Below are 19,543 nucleotides of genomic sequence, written 5' to 3' on the forward strand. Positions count from 1 at the left end.
TCTATTGATCAGTCCAGGGTTTTTCAAAGTTTTTTTTATGATTCTTCATAATTCATGTACAGTAAAGACCCATGTATAATGATAATTCATCTATTTAGAATTTATACATAAATAAAAATTAAAATATGTATATCTGGACACTTTACTGTCTATTAACAGTATATTAATTAATTATTTTCTATGAATCTAAATTCATCTAATGACATTAGACCAGTGTTTAGAAAGGAAATTCTGTAATTTTATTTATTTATATGATTTTATTTCAATTTTTTTGCACTACTTTTCTAGTCTAAACTTTTCCACACTATCCCCTTAGCACTCCCTTGTGGCCCCCTTGGGGTCTCCGGGCCCCAGTTTGAAAACCTCTGGATTAGACTGTCATGGGGTCCAACAGGATATAGTCATTTTCACATGTCATTTCCACTGTCTTCTTGATATAAATGATCATCTGTGATAAAAGTTTTATTTTTCTTCCACCATAATGTAGCTACTTCTAAAAAGCTCTATTGGTTGGTAAAATTGTTTATTATTTTGATAAATGGCATTTTGCAATATTTTATTCTATATAGTGTCTGAAAATGTATAGGCTAAGTGGTGTCTTTTAACAGGAAAACAAATAAATAAATATATGAAAGTAGCCTATCCTCAATTTAATGACTATTCAAGGCTTTGTAATCATTAGATGGCTTCAAATTATTTTATGTTTTAATGCTTGTGAAGTGAATAGACGAGACTGCTGAGACAAAAAGGAGCTGCATTTCAACATGAACTAAAACCACTTTAAATTACATATTTAAAAATGTGAGTTTTGAAGTGCATTTAACAGAAATGTTAAAAGCGAGTGGTAGTGTGGGGGGCGTGTCTGTTGTCAGGGGTCATGTGACCATGTAAAGTCATGTCACTAGTATAAATCCTCTGTCAGACACGTACCGCTTCTCTCCCAGCGTTTCTAACAGTGGACTTGTATCCGGTTCGGTCTAGCTGTTACACGAGTCATGGCAGGTAGGCAATATTATGGATTTCACATATCGTCTATGCCGGTAAAATGAAGTAAATTATAGTTGTGTTTGTAGCATGCAGCCCAAAACACGCTGCTTCAGAGGTCGCAGGACTCGTTGGATATTAGAGCTTACATTTCATTTCAGCACTGTTTAGACTGCGTTGTCCTGTAATATTTGCCGATGTAAACAGTTTAGAGTCTGCTGTATTGCGTAAATGGCCTAGTCGCCTCTCGTACGCAGTTATGCATGCAGCCGCTGGCCTGTCATGCAGGAAGAGCTGCGTTAGTTTGTCACTTCTATCCCGGGTGAGTTCAGTGTGACAGTACCATATAGGACCGTACAGAGAGTAGGCTACGATCACACAGCGAATACGGTGCTAAAAGAGCGTTTCTCCTCGCTCGGATGTATTGCAATCAGTTTATCTAACATGCACTGCTGGTGCATAAGTTGTTTTTAAATTAACGGTAACGTTGTTGTTGTGCTGCAATATTCATTGATTAGCACACGAAATAACAGCATATATGAACGTTATGTACGTTATTCTCCACTCCAGTTTAGTGCCATCTGTTAAAAATACAAAACGAGTGCTGCGACGCGACATATAATTCCACCTCCGCTCAAAACGTTTTGTTATCGTCCGTCCAGCTCCACTCCGGGTTTTGTGATTTCTCAATAGTGATGGAAATCATGAAAACATATAACGTTACGTGGTGACTTTCAAGTCCGCATCCTCACATAAGCTGCTGGTCTGAATTTTTTTTAGCTCTTTGCCAAGAGGAGTGATTATATGCCCCATATATGATCAATGACGATTGGCCAATCAAAGGATTTGAACTAACGGTTGTTTTATTTACCTTTTTCAATGCCAAGACTTCCGATTCATTAAGGTTGAAAATAAATCAAAATGGAAGTCTTTTTTTTTATGGCGTAGGCTACTGCGGTATTTATACATAATTTATCCATGCACGTCATTATTTAATTTACGTACACTTGTAATCTTTTATCAAAATAACTTGATTCAAGCAATTAGCAAACCACAATGATAAAATCAAGTCTCAGCCTATTTTTTTTCTCTCTTGTTCGAGAAACAAGTTTCATATGAAAGCTTGTTTCTGCCACTGAATAAATTTGCGACCCCCCCCCCCCCCATAAATGCGTAGCCTAATATAAATTGGCAATTTAAAAAAAAAACAATTGAGTTTATCTCACTCACAATTCTGAGAACAGTCAGTAAAATGAGTGAGTAAAAGTATTTTGAAAATTGTGAGATGAAAAAGGCGACATTATATATTTGTTTTATTCCGTGGCAGAAACTAGCTTCAATACATAGTCACAATACTGAGAGAAATAATCGCAAATTCCGTTTCATGTGAACACAAAGAATAACAAAGTGCAGTAAATGGTAAAACTATTTAGGCTACGATTATGATAAATTAAAATAATAACATACCAGTTTGCATTATAAATCAGAATAACAGACCGTTTCGTACAGTTAAAACAAATTAATTTGCCAGGCTTCCTTTGTCAGACACTTCCAAGATAAAAATGGCTGCACCCACTCTTTCGGTTTAAAATAAGGTTCATAATGGCTATTTTGTATATGCAATATAAAGATATTGTATGAGTCTGCAAAGTGATGGTAATGATTGTTTTTGTTTATTGCAGACCAGGCTTTTGTCACCCTTGCTACAACTGACAACTATGCCAAAGGAGCAATGGTACTTGGCAGGTCCTTGAGGAACCACAACACATCGAAGAAACTAGTGGCCATGATTGGCCCCCATGTCTCAGAACCCTCCAGGTAGAGTGTTTGCTGTGTTTTTTAGCACAGCACAGGTAAATGGGTTTTCAACTGCTTTGCTTACTGTCACCGTGCTATCTATAGCTCAACCTCACTTTGTGCTCCGTGTGTTACATTTCAGAGCAGTGCTTCGTAAAGTCTATGATGAGGTCAGGCTGGTGGATGTGCTGGACAGTGGGGATGCTGCACACTTGGCCTTGATGAAGAGGCCTGACCTGGGCGTCACCTTCACCAAACTTCACTGCTGGACTCTTACAGAATACTCCAAATGCGTGTTCATGGATGCAGATACTCTAGTGCGTGCTGCCTCTCCGGGCTGGTAGTGATGTCATGTTTTCATTATGTCTTTGAGGGATTTTTAACAGTGTTCCCTCTTGTCGCCAGGTTTTGTCAAACATAGATGAGTTATTTGAGAGAGAGGAGCTCTCTGCTGCACCTGATCCCGGCTGGCCTGATTGCTTCAACTCTGGTGTGTTCGTCTTCCGCCCCTCCAATGAGACGTATGGGAAGCTTCTCACCGCCTGCTCAGAGAGTGGCAGCTTTGATGGTGATTTGACGCTCTTTAGTCTTGTTCTATTTATTAAGAAGCTGTGGGGGGTGTTTTAATATGCCTGGACTTAAATTGAGGTTTGCAAAGCTGCAATGCATAATATTTTGTAAAAAAAAAGCTTAACTTATATATTTAGGAATTCGTTAGAAAAAATGGCCCCACTCCTCCAGCAGAACTTGTAGGCTATAAGAAATTTAAACCTTGGTCTGTGAAAGTTGTGCAAACTTGAGCTCAACATGGCAATGACTGAGTTCTTTATCAGTCATGTAGGCTAAAAACAAGGTGGCTCTGTGATTTTTCTTTTTTTGGGTGGACCACTCCACCTGAGGGAGTTATTCCTAAACTCGGTGAGGGATGAAGTAAACAAAGGCCTCCTATATGAGAGACTCCTTCTAGACCTTTGTGAAATCACTTTTGGTTGTACTTTTGAGACTCAGGAACCCTCAGAGTTTATACCTGATTACATGATCGATCATTCATGATATACCTCAATCCCAGTGCATTTATGTGGCTAACTCTTGAAGATGCGGTGTTTGTCACTTCATCAATGTTTCTGTGCTTTGATGTCTAACCCAAATTAATGGTTTGCTCTTTATTTAGAAACCTAATCTTGAACAAAGAAATGAGCCTCAGAAGTTATCAGCAGTCCTCTGTTTTGAAGGTCTTGGAGGCTATCGTATTTCAGTTTTATCAGTCACTCGGCCTTTAAAAAACCACAATTGCATCATGGTGTTTATCTCTATGTATATATAGCACAACATACAGAGGGTTCTTGTAGTGTGATTGATTAGTCCCAGTAACAATGCCTAACAGCCTATGGCTCATCTCTGAGAAGTTTGCCTAAAAAATAAATTTGTCATTTATTCAGCCTAATGTTGTTCCAAACCCATATAACTTTAATTTGTCTTTGAAACCCAAATGAGGATGTTTTTAATGAATCCTGAGAGATTTCTGTCTCGCCATTGAAAGTCCATATAACAAACTTTTGCTGCTTCAAAAAGTTCATAAAGAGATTGTAAAAGGAAAAACGTATGAATCGAGCAGTTTAATCCAAGCAAGCATGTTTGAGCTTCTGTTATCATACGTTATGTGCATTGATACATTTTTACATGTGAATAGAAGCCTTTGTTAAATCCGATCATTATGTAAGTGATCTTTTCAGTAGACTGTGATTAAACCACTCCCTTCATATGGATTCTTTAGGTTTCATTAAAAATGTCTTCATTAGCGTTTCGCAGACAAATTAAAGTTATAAGAGTTTGGAATGACATGAGGGTTGTGGGGGGATTTTTGTTTTTTTTAAACATGTTCTCAGTCATGTATGGGACATCATGTGCATGTGCTTTTCGTATGTAACATGAGTCTCATGTTCACTGATAATCTGAGGTCAGCTGGACTGAGGTCACTTTTCTTTGCTGACATGCCCGTTGAAAAACCAAGTAACAAGGTTAAGCAAATCTTCTAATTGCTTCATCTGTTTGGGGAAGATTAAAACCTTCTGTAAATATTTTTTTCATATTTTTCACAGCGGCGCGCCTGAAACATTGCCTAGACTTGACCGTGCTACTTCTCATTCAGTTTGTTTGTCTTGTTTTCATCAGGTGGGGATCAGGGTGTCCTCAACAGCTTCTTCAGCGATTGGGCAACGGCAGACATTTCTAAACACCTTCCTTTCATCTACAACCTCAGCAGCATCGCCATCTACACCTATCTCCCAGCATTCAAGCAGTGAGTGAGATTTAACATGCTAGGATGAATAGGAAAAGGTTTTGGAAGTTGGTGTTCGAGCAGATGGGTTACTTAGTTCATGTTTTTCCTTCATTTGTTCTTTTTTAAATGTTTATTATGAATGTTAGGATTGCTTGCCGATGTCAAGTATTTGTAATTAGCCGTGCCAAGGTCAAATGAAAACCACACAGCAACATTGAAACAAGAGATGAAGCCAGCTCCAGAAATCCTTTCTGTTTCTGGCCTTGCACTTCAGCTTCCTCTAAATACATTCTGCCCTCCAAAAATAGTAGGCTATTTTAGGGTCTACACAGAGCTGAAATGTCATTTTGAATAGTTTGTTACATGATCTTTTTTCCATTAGCAACACATTCTGTTATCTGGTTAGTCAGGCTCCTATTAGGATCAAATTTAAATGCACTGTTTGTACCTTTATGCCAAAAACTGACAAAGATCTTAACATACTTTTAATAAAGCCAAATGTTAGTCATGGGTATAAGTTTCTAGGAGACCATTTTTAATGAACAAATATGTGTTATAACTGGCAGGTCCCTCTTTAGCACTTCCGGTTGGCCAGTGTTAGGGATTTCCGAATCCTTGTCATTTTGCCGGTTGCGATCTGATCATTCCTTATTCCCTTAGATACGGCCATGATGCCAAAGTTGTTCATTTCCTTGGCAAAGTCAAACCGTGGGATTACAGTTATGACACCACAAGCAAAAGAATAAAGGGACAGTCCCAGGAAGCTTCTGACATGCACCCCAACTACTTGATGCAATGGTGGGAGCTTTTCTGTTCTTCAGTATTGCCCCTCATGAAGGAGGAATATGGGGACCAGCTCTTCTTTTCCGGATGCACAGAGGTAAGCTCCGCTGCTGAGACTGGCACAATGACCATTGTATAGGCAGTTTTTGGCCAGTGTTTTTTTGTTTGTTTTTAAATGTGAATTAAAATTATTATTTATTTATTTGAATGGAATTGATTGTATAAGTGTCATTTATATCAGAATGCCTATTCAATCTTTATAAGATTATAAAGATTAACGTTATACAGGCTATTTCTTTTAAAAGTTACTTTCAAACACAAGCAGCTTTCTGTTGGTCAAACGCAGCGAAATCTCGTGACCAACAGAAATGCATTGCAAATTCTGATTGGGGAAATCTTTCATCCTCGCGTGACATTCCTGAATGCATGAATTCCTATTAAAATATTAGAATTTGCATGTGAAAATGACGAACCTTAAATGTGAGCGCACCCTGAGACAAGAATGCACTTTAAGGATATACATGATGCCTATTTTTTTATTTTGTATTAGATTTAAACTTCTACTCTAAACGCCTTATATAGTTTCACTACATTTGCTTTCTCCTACTTTGCAGGAGAGAAATAATGAAGTGTTTTTTTTTTTTATGCTGAATTGTTGTTAAATGCAAATTCTCATTTAAAGTCATTGATTTGTTCCACTAAGTATGTTTGATAAGTAGTGCCATATATTACTAGGAAAGTTATGAAATCCCTTGTATCGGTTATAACATTAACTGCATTGTTTTGCTGCTAGACCCATAAGATCATCTTAAAGTTTTCTTTTAAATGTTCCAAAATCTCGGTTTAAAACTAAGGGAGATCGTGCCTTTGCGGTAGCAGCACCACGTCTTTGGAATAGTCTCCCTTTAAACATTAAATCCTGTGAGTGTTTTAAATCTAGGTTGAAGACCCATCTCTTCTCTGCTGCTCTTAGTTACATGTGGTTTAAGTGCTTTGTTGTGTTTTGTAAGGTTGGGTCCGTAAAGCACTTTGGTCAACTCTTGTTGTTTTTAAACGTGCTTTAGAAATAAAATGATTGATTTTACGTTACAGATACGGTTATTTTATAGCCTTTAAAAACTAAATTAACGTAAAACCATTTCTATTGTTAGTGATTTTTGCTTTCCCTCCCCCTCAGAGTGATATTCACAGTGATGTGGCTGAGATGCACATATCCCAGCATCCCCCTCCACCTCCGATGTCGTCTCAGGAACGGAAACAGCAGTGGGAACAGGGCCAAGCTGACTACATGGGACTGGACTCTTTTGATAACATAGAGAAAAGGCTAGATTCCTTCCTAAAGTGAGAGGCGCTTAAGAACAGATCATGAGATATAGTTTTGTACTTGGGTATGTGCAGGACATGAAATAACATTAAAAAAACCAAAACCTCCTATGATTTTTATACCTGTCCAGATCATCTATGCAGCTCAACTAGTCAATCTCTTACACTGTGTGATAGCATGTAATTTGAATAACTGTCGCAATGTCACTTGCCTCACTTCCAGAGGAGACATGACACAATTCCGGCATTGTTTCTGATCTCACATTATCCTAAATCCTATAATATAAAGTCTTACACCTTTCAGGTTTTACATATTTCATTTGCCCTTCGTGTGTTTGTGAAGATCAGAAACATTTGTAGGAAAAGAGAAACATACAGCAAACAAAACAATACTAAACCTTGTAAGTGACTTCAGCATCCCAGGTATACTGAACACCACTCCACTCCACATTCAATTTTAATAATCTAATGACCGCCTTTGCAATGATATCGTTTACAAGACACATTGTGTGCTACCAACTCGCTTAAATCGCCATTACTGGCTCTGATACACTTCAACTCTTATTGTATGAACCAAGGTCACTCCGCTCTTGTCTACTGAGCAGTCACTCCCTGTAGCAGGGAAAAGTCACAAGGGTTTTGCTACACCTAGTTACTACTGTTAATGCTGTAGCTGTTGATAACTAGTTTGTAACTTTCCTGTAACTCTGCCCCCACCTGTACCACCTGAAATAAAGAACTAGTAACATAATTCCCAATTGACTGTGGTTCAAACCAGTTTATGCACAAAGAAAGACTGCTAAAGTGTTTATTGCAATAAATTGTTGGAACAACCATACAGACATTGTGTAGATAATGTGATTGAGAGAAAACAACCTTACTGAACAATTTGCAATGGAGTAAAATAAAAGTAAATGATCTGAAATGAACAGACTGCAGTAAAGTAAGCTTGGTAAAACTAAATCTCCATGAGGGTTCGGATCTCATCTATCCGTGCCTGTTTTAAGTTCTGTGTGTTCTTCCCTCCGAAAGCTTTCTCCACAAGCTCCTGCTTCTTCTTCTGAATCTTCACCATGTTCTCCTCCACAGAGTCTTTCACAATAAACTAAACAGAAGACGATAAAATTATTTTCTTACTTTCTTGACCTTTCAAATCAAACACTTATTACCTAATGGCTGGATAATCATACTAGTTTATGAAAACTAGAAATTGATCAAGTTGTATTTTAATAAATTTGTTTTAATTTGATACCATCAGTCTAATAGTCCTAATGTACTAAGTAAATGTCACTTTATTTGTGTCTGATTGAAAGTGGAATGTAGATTATTTTCAAAATGTCAGTTTTACAGTCAATCCAACCTTAACATAGCCTCAGTATTCTAGACAATTCTTGATATATTATTTATTTTTTATTACAACAGACCTGTTGTGAATGTGGATTTTAACACCAATGAGTATCCGTCAATTATTTTGAAACAACTACTGGTACACTAGTCTCTCAAACTGGTTTATGGTTCATTTTAAATCATGTACAACTGAAGAACTGTTCAGTGTCATTAACAAAATAATCAATTGAATGGTCTGATTTAAGCTAGTAACTCACTTGAGAAAATTGAAAAAAAGGAACTGGTTCATGAGTTTAATCAGACTTCAGTATTCTTCAAAATATCATCTTTTACAGATGAAAGTCTGTCATACAGGTTTGGAGTGGGTGAGATATAATTTTCCTGTTAGGGTGAACTATCCTTTTGATACTAGTTCAGGAAACATCACACTCTAAAGATGTAACAATCTTCTCCAACTGTAAAACTATTTTTTCGCATTTTTGATGGTTTAAATATTTTTTGTAACCAAAATTGTGACCATTGTAGTCAATCTGGAGCCCTCAATGTTATGAGCTAATAATAAGGAAGCCATTAAGCATTTGTCGGCACTGTCTGTTACCACTGAGAAAAACGTCAGGCGTGCACTAATAGCGACTGGGATCAGTCGGTAACATTCCTCTTGTGTGCTTGCCATGGCATAAATCAAAGACTGTACCTTAGTGATCACCACATCTCTGGTCTGGCCCAATCTATGACATCTGTCAACACACTGATCTTCTGCTGCAGGATTCCAGGCCTGAACAAACAGTAGAATAAAGACAAACAAATGAGCTCTTTGAGTGTGTAAGCCTCTAGTCATTCCCCATTATAGATGCATTGACAGAATCAAACCATGTCATCACTGCCACCTAGTGGCTGACACTATCCTGGGGATTTCAACTCACAGGATCCATCAGAAAGACGCGGGAAGCAGCGGTTAGATTAAGCCCAACTCCTCCAGCTTTGAGTGACAGCAACATGATGGTGGGGCTTCCTGGAGAGGAGTCTTGAAAGTCCTGAATGGCCTTTGCTCGGGTCTTCTGATTCATTGAGCCATCCAGGCGAGTGAAGGAGAATCCATATTCTCTGCAGACAGCAGCAGCGTCAGCACACTAAACCACTAATGGCTACTTATTTTTTAAGTATGTAGTACAGTCTAGTTTTTAGTAGCCTCAGGAATGAAAACTACCTCAAGGGAACCTCTAAAACATCCAGAAATCTGGTAAACTGAGAGACCACAAGACTTTTCACAGTGGGGTCTTCATTGCGAAGCTTCAAGAGGTTGCTCATCAAAGCATCAACCTGCATAAAGAAAAGCACTTTATTAAAACATGGCTGCTCATATGACAACACAAGACTCTTTAATCGCTGAAGAAACTTAAGTGTTAATGTTTGCTCATCTTACTAAGCTCTATGAAAGACTTAACTAAGCTGCCCTGAAGGACAGTGATTTTGTGTGCCTTTCTGAAGCATTTTCCCATCTTATTTATATTTAACCAAAAAAGCTAAATGATGCCCATTTTTAGTCCACTGAATCTTTATGAAATTATTACACTACTTTCAAAAGTTTGGGATGGGTTAGATTTTTTAAAATGTTTTAAAAATAAGTCTTAAGCTCACCAAAGCTTTATTTGATTATTTGATCAAAGATACTATTAAGAGTAATATTGTGAACTGTTTTCTATTTGAATATGTAGTAAAATGTAATTTATTCCTGTGATGGCAAAGCTGCATTTCCCATCTTCAGTGTCACATGATCCTTCAGAAATCATTCTAATATGCTGATTTGGTGTATTTATATGAATTATTTGAAAACAGTTGAGTGCGTGAGACTTTCAAAGTACTCCTTTGGCCGTGAGCATTTTAAAAAGATGCGTAGTGGACATTATTTTCAAGTGCTCAAGTCACTCGCACATACACTGCTGTACGCGCATGGACACAAAAATTAGGATGTCCGTGGATCCTACAGATGACGAAAATTACATCACGGGGACGGCCAAAGTATATATTCTTAGGGCTTCAGTAGCAAGTACAAACAAACACAATTGTATAGTTCCTTTTGAGCTACATCCAATTTCAGATTGACCAAAACAGAGATGCATAAATGTTAAGGTTACTTTGGAACTTGATTGCCAATTCTCCCCAGTTGCTGATCGAGCCTCCACTTCCTCTCCAGGATACTCCACCAGTTCTTTAGTCTTGATCTGAGCACGACACAGGGGACATTTGGCCTGCTCCTGAGAGACAGGAACAATCAGTATGCAGAAACAACATCCAATAAAGGAGTCTTCAGCAAACCTCTGAGATGCTGAAGTAATGCTGACCTTCTCGGAGCGGATGACCTCACAGATGCAGGGCCTGCAGTACACATGAGCGCAGTAGGTGATGACAGGCTGACGCAGGGATTCTAGACAGATGGCACACTCCTCGTCCGAGCCAGAGTTCAGCACCAATGTGATCTTATTGATGAGACGCTCCCGCAGCTCACCGGGGGTTCCAAGATCACCTAACACCCAAAACATTTGTTCCCCGAAAGACAGGGTCATCACAACACAGCTGATTAGGGTTATGCTGCTGTGGCATTGTAGTCAAAGCTTTAAATTAATTTTAATGTAAGGTATGTTTTTAGTATAATTTAATAATATTGAATTGAATGTAATAAGCGACTGTCTAAACTCTAATTTATACCTGCCACTGTGTATTTGCCCACAAGACTGGGGTGACAGCAGCACTGCCTCAGACGGACCAGGATGGCCAGCACGTCGGCATAGTTCGTCATGACAGTTCCTTCTTGGAAATAACTGTAAAGACAAACGGTTTCTGTTATCGGACTTTAAACCTTTATGTAATATTGATGCTCTTCAAATCTGTAGCAAAAGTGTGCCCACCTGCCGACGATGTTCCTGCCCTCCCTCTTGACCTCTTCATACTCCTCCCTCTCCTCCTCAGAGAGAGTCACATGCTGCACAAACACTCTCCGTGCGGGTAACTGCACCAGCGCGCGCCCGGACACTTTACTGTTCTTGGTGCGCCTCAGTGTGATGCCCTTCACCAGCGCTTGCAAGTTCCTGATAACAGTTATACGATAGAGAAGTTCATTAAATTCAATGCACTGAAAGTGTGATTTGGGACGCAGCCGTTAACATACTTTAGTCCAAATCTGTCGCCCATGGTCACAGGTCTCTGAATGATTCTGTTCCACCACTCCTTCACATCAAAAGGCTTCAGCTTCAAAAAGGACAGCAGCATGTACAGATCCTTTAGGGAGTTCTGAATGGGAGTTCCTGAAGGTAAAGATATGCATGATTGACGTCGACACTTCATAGGCGTTAAGATTAATGATCTGTCCTTTTGATGATATTCACAGGTGATGAGGTAACCCAAATGAACGCACCAGACAGGATCCACCTGCGCTCTGACTGGAGCCCCAGCACAGCTTTGCTCTGAAGAGCACTAGGGTTTCTGATGACGTGACCTTCATCCAGCACCACCCTCAGCCAGTTCACTTTGTGCAGAGGACTGCTGGCTTTATTCTGCAGGCAGGGTCAAAGTTCATTTTTTTTTATTTCACCATTTGTCCAAAGTTTTTAGAGTGTCTACTTACACCCGTCTTGTTGACAGAGGCTATATTACACCAACTAGTGTCTAGTTTAGCCACACAAAATGACAAAGGAAATGAAGCCAGTAACTGGGACAGTGTCGTGAACTCTACAGATAAAGCGTTGTCGGGATAATTTCGGTTAAATTCTGTTTTTTTAAGGCCAGACAAGTAGTTTAAGGCTTGGTTTGTAGGGAATTACAAACCTGCGCACATATATTCAAATGCGCATAACTATAGAATTCATCAGCATTTCTCACAGGTTCGCGTTTAAAGTCTGTGTAGATAGAACGATGTCGCCTTAGCGGTCTCTAATTTAATAACTAATGATCGTTGCGACGGAAGTGAATCAATCAAAACTAACTTTAGCTGGAAAATATCTTTATTCAAGAACCGCTATAAAGCCAATCAATCTCTGTTACCTTAAATTATCTGTTTATTACTGTTAAGCCACTTTGAAACAATCTACATTGTTAAAAGCGCTATATAAATGAAGATGACTTGACGTGAAGAGTAACGCCGTTTCACACTGAATGCGCAAGCAGAGTGGAGGCAGCACAGAAGCTGTGCATATCCAGAGCATTGTGCTTTCACACTGGCCGCTGCTGGTGTTTGTGTACTGCAAATACACAAGTGCAGCCCATATTGTTACCATGGCTCCATTTCTAGAACTTCAAGGACACTTTTTCTGAGGAGCAGATCAAATATGGAATGATATAATAATTTTAATAAATATACACTGAATATGTTATAACTGCATACCATTTTATAATTTCCTACAATACAATACCTATCTGCCACAATACCTATCTACCACTAATTATCTGCCACTATTTGCACTAAGTAGCATCTAACTCTATTTACACTTAGAATCTAACTACTGTTTCACACATTAAAGATATTTTCTTTGCACTATTTATACAACGTAAATACCATCTAACTTAGTAACCTCCAGCATGGCTCACTCAGCAGCGTCATGTAATGACAATCCATGCAGAAAAAAACAGTAGGACTGTATTTTAAATCCACCCACCCCAAAATCGGATGAAAGCACATTGTATGTTGTGAGAACCACATCTTGCCCAGACAGAAGGCCGACAGATCGGCTGCGCTCAGGACCGTAGTACAGGTACACTTTTAATGTGACATCAGCTCGAATATGTTGCTCAAACTGGTCCTGCACGCATATGAAGCATAAATGAGAGCAATGTGAGTTAAAGATTTTCTTACAATGTTTCATTAAAAAACTGATTTTCAACACTCACCAGCCAGTTGCTAAGGACAGACAGGGGACATAAAATCAAAGTGGCTCTGGCCCCTGACCCCCCACCGGCTCCAGATGGGCCCTTACCAGTTCCTACAACCCACACAAAGCAGATTGATTCCTGTAAAACACTCTCATACCATACCATAATAAACAACCGGAAGAAATGGTCATTAATGTTACACCCACCAGAACTCTTCTTCGCACTCTTTTTTGCTGGCACAGCCTGTGAGGAAGTGCATTCTAGAGCGGCAGCGAAGTCCACGTCATCCAGCAGAACCGCTCCTGTGTATGAGTGTGAGAGAGTGAGAACAAAGTCAGTCGACACTGAAAATATATCTTACAAATCTGCCTTTCCGTTTACATGAAAAATAAAGGACAGGAAGTAGCCATACCTTTCTTGGACTTTTTAGCAGTTTTCTTTGTGGTTTTTGCTATAAGAAACACAAATAAGTGTGATACAAAAACAAAATCAACGATTATTATTAACATTTACTTTTATTTATTTGGCAGACACTTTTATGCAAAGTAACACACTACTGTTTAACTATTTTGGGTCGGCAAGATTTTCTTTTTTTTTTAAATAAATTATTAAATTGACAAAGACTCTTACATTGGTAAAAACAAAACAAAACAAAAAACAAATGCAGTTCTTTATAATCAAAGAATCCTGGAAAAAAAAAGATCATGATAGCACAACGGTTTTCAACATTGATAATAATAAGAATGGTTATGTTACTTGAGCACCAAATCAGCATATTAGAATTATTTAATTCATCATGTGACACTGAAGACTGGAGTGGACAGCTTTGCTATCACAGAAATAAATTACATTTTAAATTATATTTAACATTTTTAATTGTAGTAATATTTCACAATATTTTTGATCAAATAAATGGATCATTGGTGAGCATTGAAGACTTCTTTCAAAAATATTTAAAAAATCTCACCAACCACAGACATTTGTACATTGCATCAGGACTTAAGAGAAACTAACCTTTCTTCTGAGGTGCATCTTCATCAATGGTGTCAGCAGTGGCACTGATAGCATGCAGTCTTTTCAATGGAGACGACCCCACTGGTTCCCCAGACTCTTCAGGGTCTCCACTTTTCTCTGTAAATAAAAAAAATATATATATAAAATGTGTGTATCTGTGTGTCAGTATTCTACTACAAATGTAACTTCTTTACCTCAGAATGGATTGCAGTTGTACAAATTTGTTTTAAAAACATATGTGAATTTTTTTTACCTTTTGAGCCTGCTTTCTTTCTGGTAGTAGAAGGCATGGATGATCCTTCCTGAAAAGTTGTATTTTTGGTATGTTAATAGTTAAATCCTGGCTGCAATACATGCAAGGTCACAGTAATCAGTTAAGTTTCAAGTTCAAGTTTGCTTTATTTATATAGCACATTTAAAACAGCCACAGACTGACCAAAGTGCTTCACATCAAAAGAACAGCAATTATGAAATAATTAAAACAGACAGACAATTAAAACCAAATTATATTAGGCAATAAATAAAAACCTAGTATGCCAAAGAAAACAGATGGGTTTTTAACAGAGACTTAAAAATGGTCAAACTCGGAGCCATTCGAATTTCCACTGGCAAATCGTTAAATTAATAGTTAAATTCATTATATCAACAAAACTTAATTTACACACACATGCTTTATTTTGTTAAAGAAATTTTCATCTGCATCTTACACATTGTTCCAGTGGCAGGGGTTTCCCATTGTGGAAGTTAGAGACTATCAAGGCAATGGTGGTGAGGGTTTTGCCCTGAAACACAGCATAAAAGTTCTGAGCACTAGTAGGGCTTACATTGAGCACTAAAAGAACAAGTCTAAGATCATCTCACCAGCCCCATGTCATCAGCCAAAATCCCACCAAGCACTTTCTCAGGCCTCTCCTTCACAGCAAAGTTAGTGAGAACGTTAAAGTAAAGGCCATTCTTCTCCTCCCAGAACGGGGGCAGATCATTGTTGTTTTCACGAGAGGTCATCCATGAGAGTGCCTGCTTTTGATGTGGGAGTAGAGGAGTGAACACTGCCTGTACGGACAGACATTAACAGAGACATCTGTGAGTGACTGATGGATGAGATTGACAGTAAACAAAACAGCTGTGTTCTTTCAGTCTGTGCTCACCTCAGCTGGCTCCATTTCTCTGGTTTTATCCTCCATCAAATCATCAAAGAGCTTGTCAAAGGCATTTTTCAGCTGATATGATGTAACAAAAATGTAATTATTAGCCATTTCATTGAAGTTAAACAAAAAGCATCAAACATACTTTGTTCTGTGATTCTCAACTGGTGTGTTACAGCACTGTTTGGTCATAAACAAGTAATAACTATGCATGCTAAAAGCATGCTAAATTAATTTAATTTAAATTTAAATTAATTTAAAGCATGCTAAATTAATAACAAATAATGTTAAATGAATACTAAATGTAACTAACCATATAAATGGGTATGGCTAAAACAGAAAAATAAATAGAATTATTGCCTATTAAAAGGAAAGACAAAAAGCATATTATGGCATTAACAGGTGTGCGCCTGATAAAACTAAATTATGCATTGAAATAAAGTATGATACATACTACATTAAATAAACTTGCAACAAGAATAATTATTGTTATTTGTAATTTATTTATTTTTATTATTTTATTACTAATATTTGTTCATCTTTGATTATACAGACATTTTGTTACTGTGTTTAGTGTAAAAAAAAACTGAAAAAAACACAAAACCACTGATCTAGATTTTAACATACTAAAGCATACTAGACAAAATAACAATCATTTGTTTTGACATCTTATAGCCAACATCTGTAAAACGGACACTTAATATTCAACATTATTATTCATCTGCCTGCATTGACACCATTGTATGATAACTGAACTGAGTTGGATGATGACATACTGTTTTCTCTAGAGTGGCTGTATAGACAAATTAACTAAATTAATAATTAATTATATTTACAACGGAAATGAATCAACACTGAACTTACTTAAGCTGGACAATGACACTATTTTTTTTTCTAGAGCTGCTGTAGAGATGATACAAACTTCGTTGCATAATTTTCCTGTTATCACTGTAAAGCTGTTTTAAAGCAAACTGTATTGTAAAAAGCGCTATATAAATAAATGTGACTTGATCAAATTTACCTCTTCTACAGTCAAAGGAATGGCAGATATTTTTGAGGACAATCCAAGCAGATCTCTACCCGAAGATGTTTGGGTAGCACCTCCTAAGAGAATAAAATAAATGTCAATCATAAAAGCATTACGTATTCACCAAAGAACATTAAAAGTAGTGAACAAATAATGGCATGCATACACGGTCAGTCTGGAAAAAACAACAACAACAACAACAACAACAACAAAAAAACACCTTTCAAATCAGAGCCAAGTCTGAAACCATAGCGTTTCATCTGATTATGCACAGCTTCTCGCTTCTCCTCTTTGCCCCAGAACGTGAGGTGCACAGGCATTGTGAATTTATTAGTATTCCCAAAGGGCACAACCCTATTAAGAGATCAAAGCCAAAAGAGATCTGTTGCAATCAATATGCAATAAAAATTAGTTGCATACTTAATACATTTTTTTTTTAAATATTTTAGAAAAGAAGAAACTACAGTACCCTTCCACCCTTGCCAAATTGTTGTCCATAATGTAGGCCATTGGGGCTGCCAGCTCTTTCTTGATGTGCCCCACCTGACTGCCATACACATTGGCAACCACCACTGCATTTCGGTCATAGGGATTCTGTGGCTCTCTCACCAAAGACACCATCTCTCCTTTATTGACCTAAAGCATATGTCACAATCACACAACATTCCTATTATTAAACGAGATTGAATGAGCCATAATAGAATTATTCTGTGTTTTGAATAATGAAACCACTAGAGGGCAATATACACTGTGTGGTGGAACAGGTATGAGATTACCTGTTCCTGTCAGGTGATAAGGGCATCAGAGGAATTAAGCGGGTACAGATGGCGGGGAAATACAGTTCATGGCGAAGATATAAAACGATGTTGTACTGCAGTAAATAATACTGCATTCTTGTATATTATGTTACGATTAAACAGCAACACGACTCAAAGAAATATAGCAGTGTTGAAAATGCTGTTTCTGATGAGTTTAATTAGTCGAGTTAAAGCTACAATATGTCAAAAAAAATTGTTGCTAGGGTTCGCTAACCTCTTACAATAACAAAGGCGTAGGTTGATGACGCAGTGAATAAGCGGAATGATGGGACTTGCTGTCATGCTGATGTATCTAATAATGTTTATGGATGTGGAAAAAACATTGATGTTTTTTAACATGACTGTGATATGAAGCAGGGCACGATTGCTAATGAGAGACAGATATCAGCGCCACACACACGAGTCCCACAGATATAAAGGAATGAGGACATTTCATTCCACCGACAGAACTACCCGTAAGTGCAGAATTACTACTCACACAGGTCAGTTTATTTGACGAATTAAACACGGCACGGTTTAATTTGGTCTAACATTACACTATCATACTAAACTGCATTTAAGTGTGTTGAAAGTTATAATGCTATTCTATGTGTTAGTTTGTTTGCTATATGAGACTAGCAGTAAGACTAGAATAAAGAATAACATACTGATCATATTCTAACATTTCATCATGTTGAGCTACATAACATTCATTTGTTTTATGTACATTTGCTCACCTGTCTAATAAAGTACATGCAAGAGTGGCATCCCTGTCAAGTCGTGACTTGTGAAGCTCTGTCAAGTCGAAGTTAGTCACTGACGTGGAGCTCTCGGCATCTCGAGAACGCCACGCAGATATTGATCATAGTTTTAATTCTCCTTTTGTCCCAAAGTCTGCTTGCCATGGTCTAAATGTTTGAACGAAACAACAACAGCGTGTCGCTAGACGTTACGCACTACGCAGTTGTCCACATCTGTCGCCATGGTTATGCAGTACAAAGCGGATACCAGGAATAACGCGGATATTACGTCATTGACACTTTTTAAAATTGTGAATTTCTCTGAATTTACAAAATCTGGGAAACATTTAGGATAATGTAAGTACACAATTGAAAGATATATAATACATGTATATAACACTGTGCAAGTGGTTTATGGATATTTTGATACAAAATTTGTACATATTGTACCTTTAAATGTGGAACAGAGTCCCGTAACAATGCACTTAGAAACCCCATGTATGCGCACATGCACACACACACACGTATGTATATATATATATATATATACATACATACATACGTGAAGATCCCTACCATTCCAGTGTAGTAGCGCAGACCAACAACTGAGCCTTGAATTGATCCAATCTGGACACTCTCCTCTGCCTCCAGCTCCTGCCCTCCATCTTCTGTTAGATTAGCAATTTCTTGGGATATGGTAACTGTGCCGCCGACATCCATGAAATCTATAAAAGCTGGTGTTGGATGACAGGCATCATACAGTAATTAATGTTAGACGTGACAACAATTGATTCAACACATTCGGAGGAGATATGCCAGGTTTTAGTGTAGACTATAGTTTGGTAGGGACCATTATTAATCATATTCATTTCACTAATGTATTTGACTTTGACATCTGCTGTTTTTCACCGTATCGCGGCAAGGCGCTGGTCGAGGGGTTGAGAGGGTGAGCAGAAGTTCGGGCACTTGTTGATTTGTTTGCTGACTGCATGTCTGCGATCACAACACAAACATGAAACGTCACTGAATCAAGTCCTAACCAGAAAAACAAAGCGCCATTCGAATGTGTAATAAAGCAAATGTAAAGACATTTAACGTTAATTGCATATAATGGCACTTAATAGTGACATAAAAAATAAACTGATTAATCCGACTAGAATGAATTGTTCATAATAAGCGAACACGCTCTCTCGTGGATTAAGTTAAACTGTTTAACGTTAGCTGCAGGCCACACTCACCTCTCGATCAAGACTCCAGTACGATAAAGGGTTGCTGTATGTAAAATGATCCAAATTCTACATAAGCGATGAATATTTCAGTACTTATATGGGGTTTATTGTAGTTCACTCGTCATTTATTGACTACAAGTTAAGGCTTCGGTGACGCCTGCCTGTGGCGCGAGTGTTTTGAAACTGTACGCTTATTTCCGGCGCCAGATTCAG

The 19,543-nt window shown here is 37.9% G+C and overlaps 2 protein-coding genes across 4 annotated transcripts; one reads left to right on the forward strand and one right to left on the reverse strand.

Moving 5' to 3' along the window:
• Positions 1-846: 846 nt before the first annotated feature.
• On the forward strand, positions 847-8,520 carry gyg1a (glycogenin 1a). The gene is made up of 7 exons (XM_079613023.1): positions 847-1,002; positions 2,667-2,802; positions 2,924-3,098; positions 3,187-3,349; positions 4,954-5,080; positions 5,723-5,942; positions 7,023-8,520. Exons 1-7 carry the CDS (start codon positions 996-998, stop codon positions 7,188-7,190), a joined length of 996 nt encoding a protein of 331 aa, XP_079469149.1. The 5' UTR covers positions 847-995; the 3' UTR covers positions 7,191-8,520.
• Positions 7,963-19,543, reverse strand: hltf (helicase-like transcription factor). Of its 3 annotated transcripts, none has more exons than XM_079613003.1 (25): positions 19,340-19,543; positions 19,011-19,094; positions 18,678-18,835; positions 17,034-17,200; positions 16,785-16,918; positions 16,559-16,641; positions 15,541-15,612; positions 15,254-15,445; positions 15,100-15,174; positions 14,646-14,694; positions 14,393-14,509; positions 13,791-13,829; positions 13,585-13,680; positions 13,397-13,488; positions 13,165-13,308; positions 11,928-12,066; positions 11,682-11,817; positions 11,422-11,601; positions 11,222-11,334; positions 10,858-11,039; positions 10,651-10,770; positions 9,723-9,835; positions 9,439-9,619; positions 9,210-9,290; positions 7,963-8,273 (listed from the first exon to the last, which is right to left on the reverse strand). In XM_079613003.1, the coding sequence occupies exons 2-25, from the start codon at positions 19,090-19,092 to the stop codon at positions 8,127-8,129; spliced, it is 2,892 nt and encodes a 963-aa protein (XP_079469129.1). In that variant the 5' UTR covers positions 19,093-19,094; positions 19,340-19,543; the 3' UTR covers positions 7,963-8,126. The 3 variants fall into 3 exon arrangements, with proteins under 3 accessions (XP_079469129.1, XP_079469130.1, XP_079469131.1); XM_079613004.1 differs by having other exon boundaries at positions 19,011-19,136; XM_079613005.1 differs by lacking the exons at positions 18,678-18,835; positions 19,011-19,094; positions 19,340-19,543 and adding an exon at positions 18,099-18,240.

Source organism: Phoxinus phoxinus (assembly GCF_949152265.1).
Source record: "Phoxinus phoxinus genome assembly, chromosome: 5".
Taxonomy (NCBI): Eukaryota; Metazoa; Chordata; class Actinopteri; order Cypriniformes; family Leuciscidae; genus Phoxinus; species Phoxinus phoxinus.

What these genes read in the sequence shown, in the direction of transcription:
- hltf (XM_079613003.1), bottom strand. Translation starts at nt 19,092, where the DNA reads ATGCAGTCAGCAAACAAATCAACAAGTGCCCGAACTTCTGCTCACCCT. An exon ending in TTCCTTTGACTGTAGAAGAG is followed by an intron (nt 15,613 to 16,558) that starts GTAAATTTGATC and finishes ACATCATATCAG; the next exon opens with CTGAAAAATGCCTTTGACAA. An exon ending in TGCTTTCATCCGATTTTGGG is followed by an intron (nt 12,067 to 13,164) that starts GTGGGTGGATTT and finishes CCCTGCCTGCAG; the next exon opens with AATAAAGCCAGCAGTCCTCT.
- gyg1a (XM_079613023.1), top strand. An exon ending in TCATGGATGCAGATACTCTA is followed by an intron (nt 3,099 to 3,186) that starts GTGCGTGCTGCC and finishes TCTTGTCGCCAG; the next exon opens with GTTTTGTCAAACATAGATGA. An exon ending in TATCTCCCAGCATTCAAGCA is followed by an intron (nt 5,081 to 5,722) that starts GTGAGTGAGATT and finishes TTATTCCCTTAG; the next exon opens with ATACGGCCATGATGCCAAAG.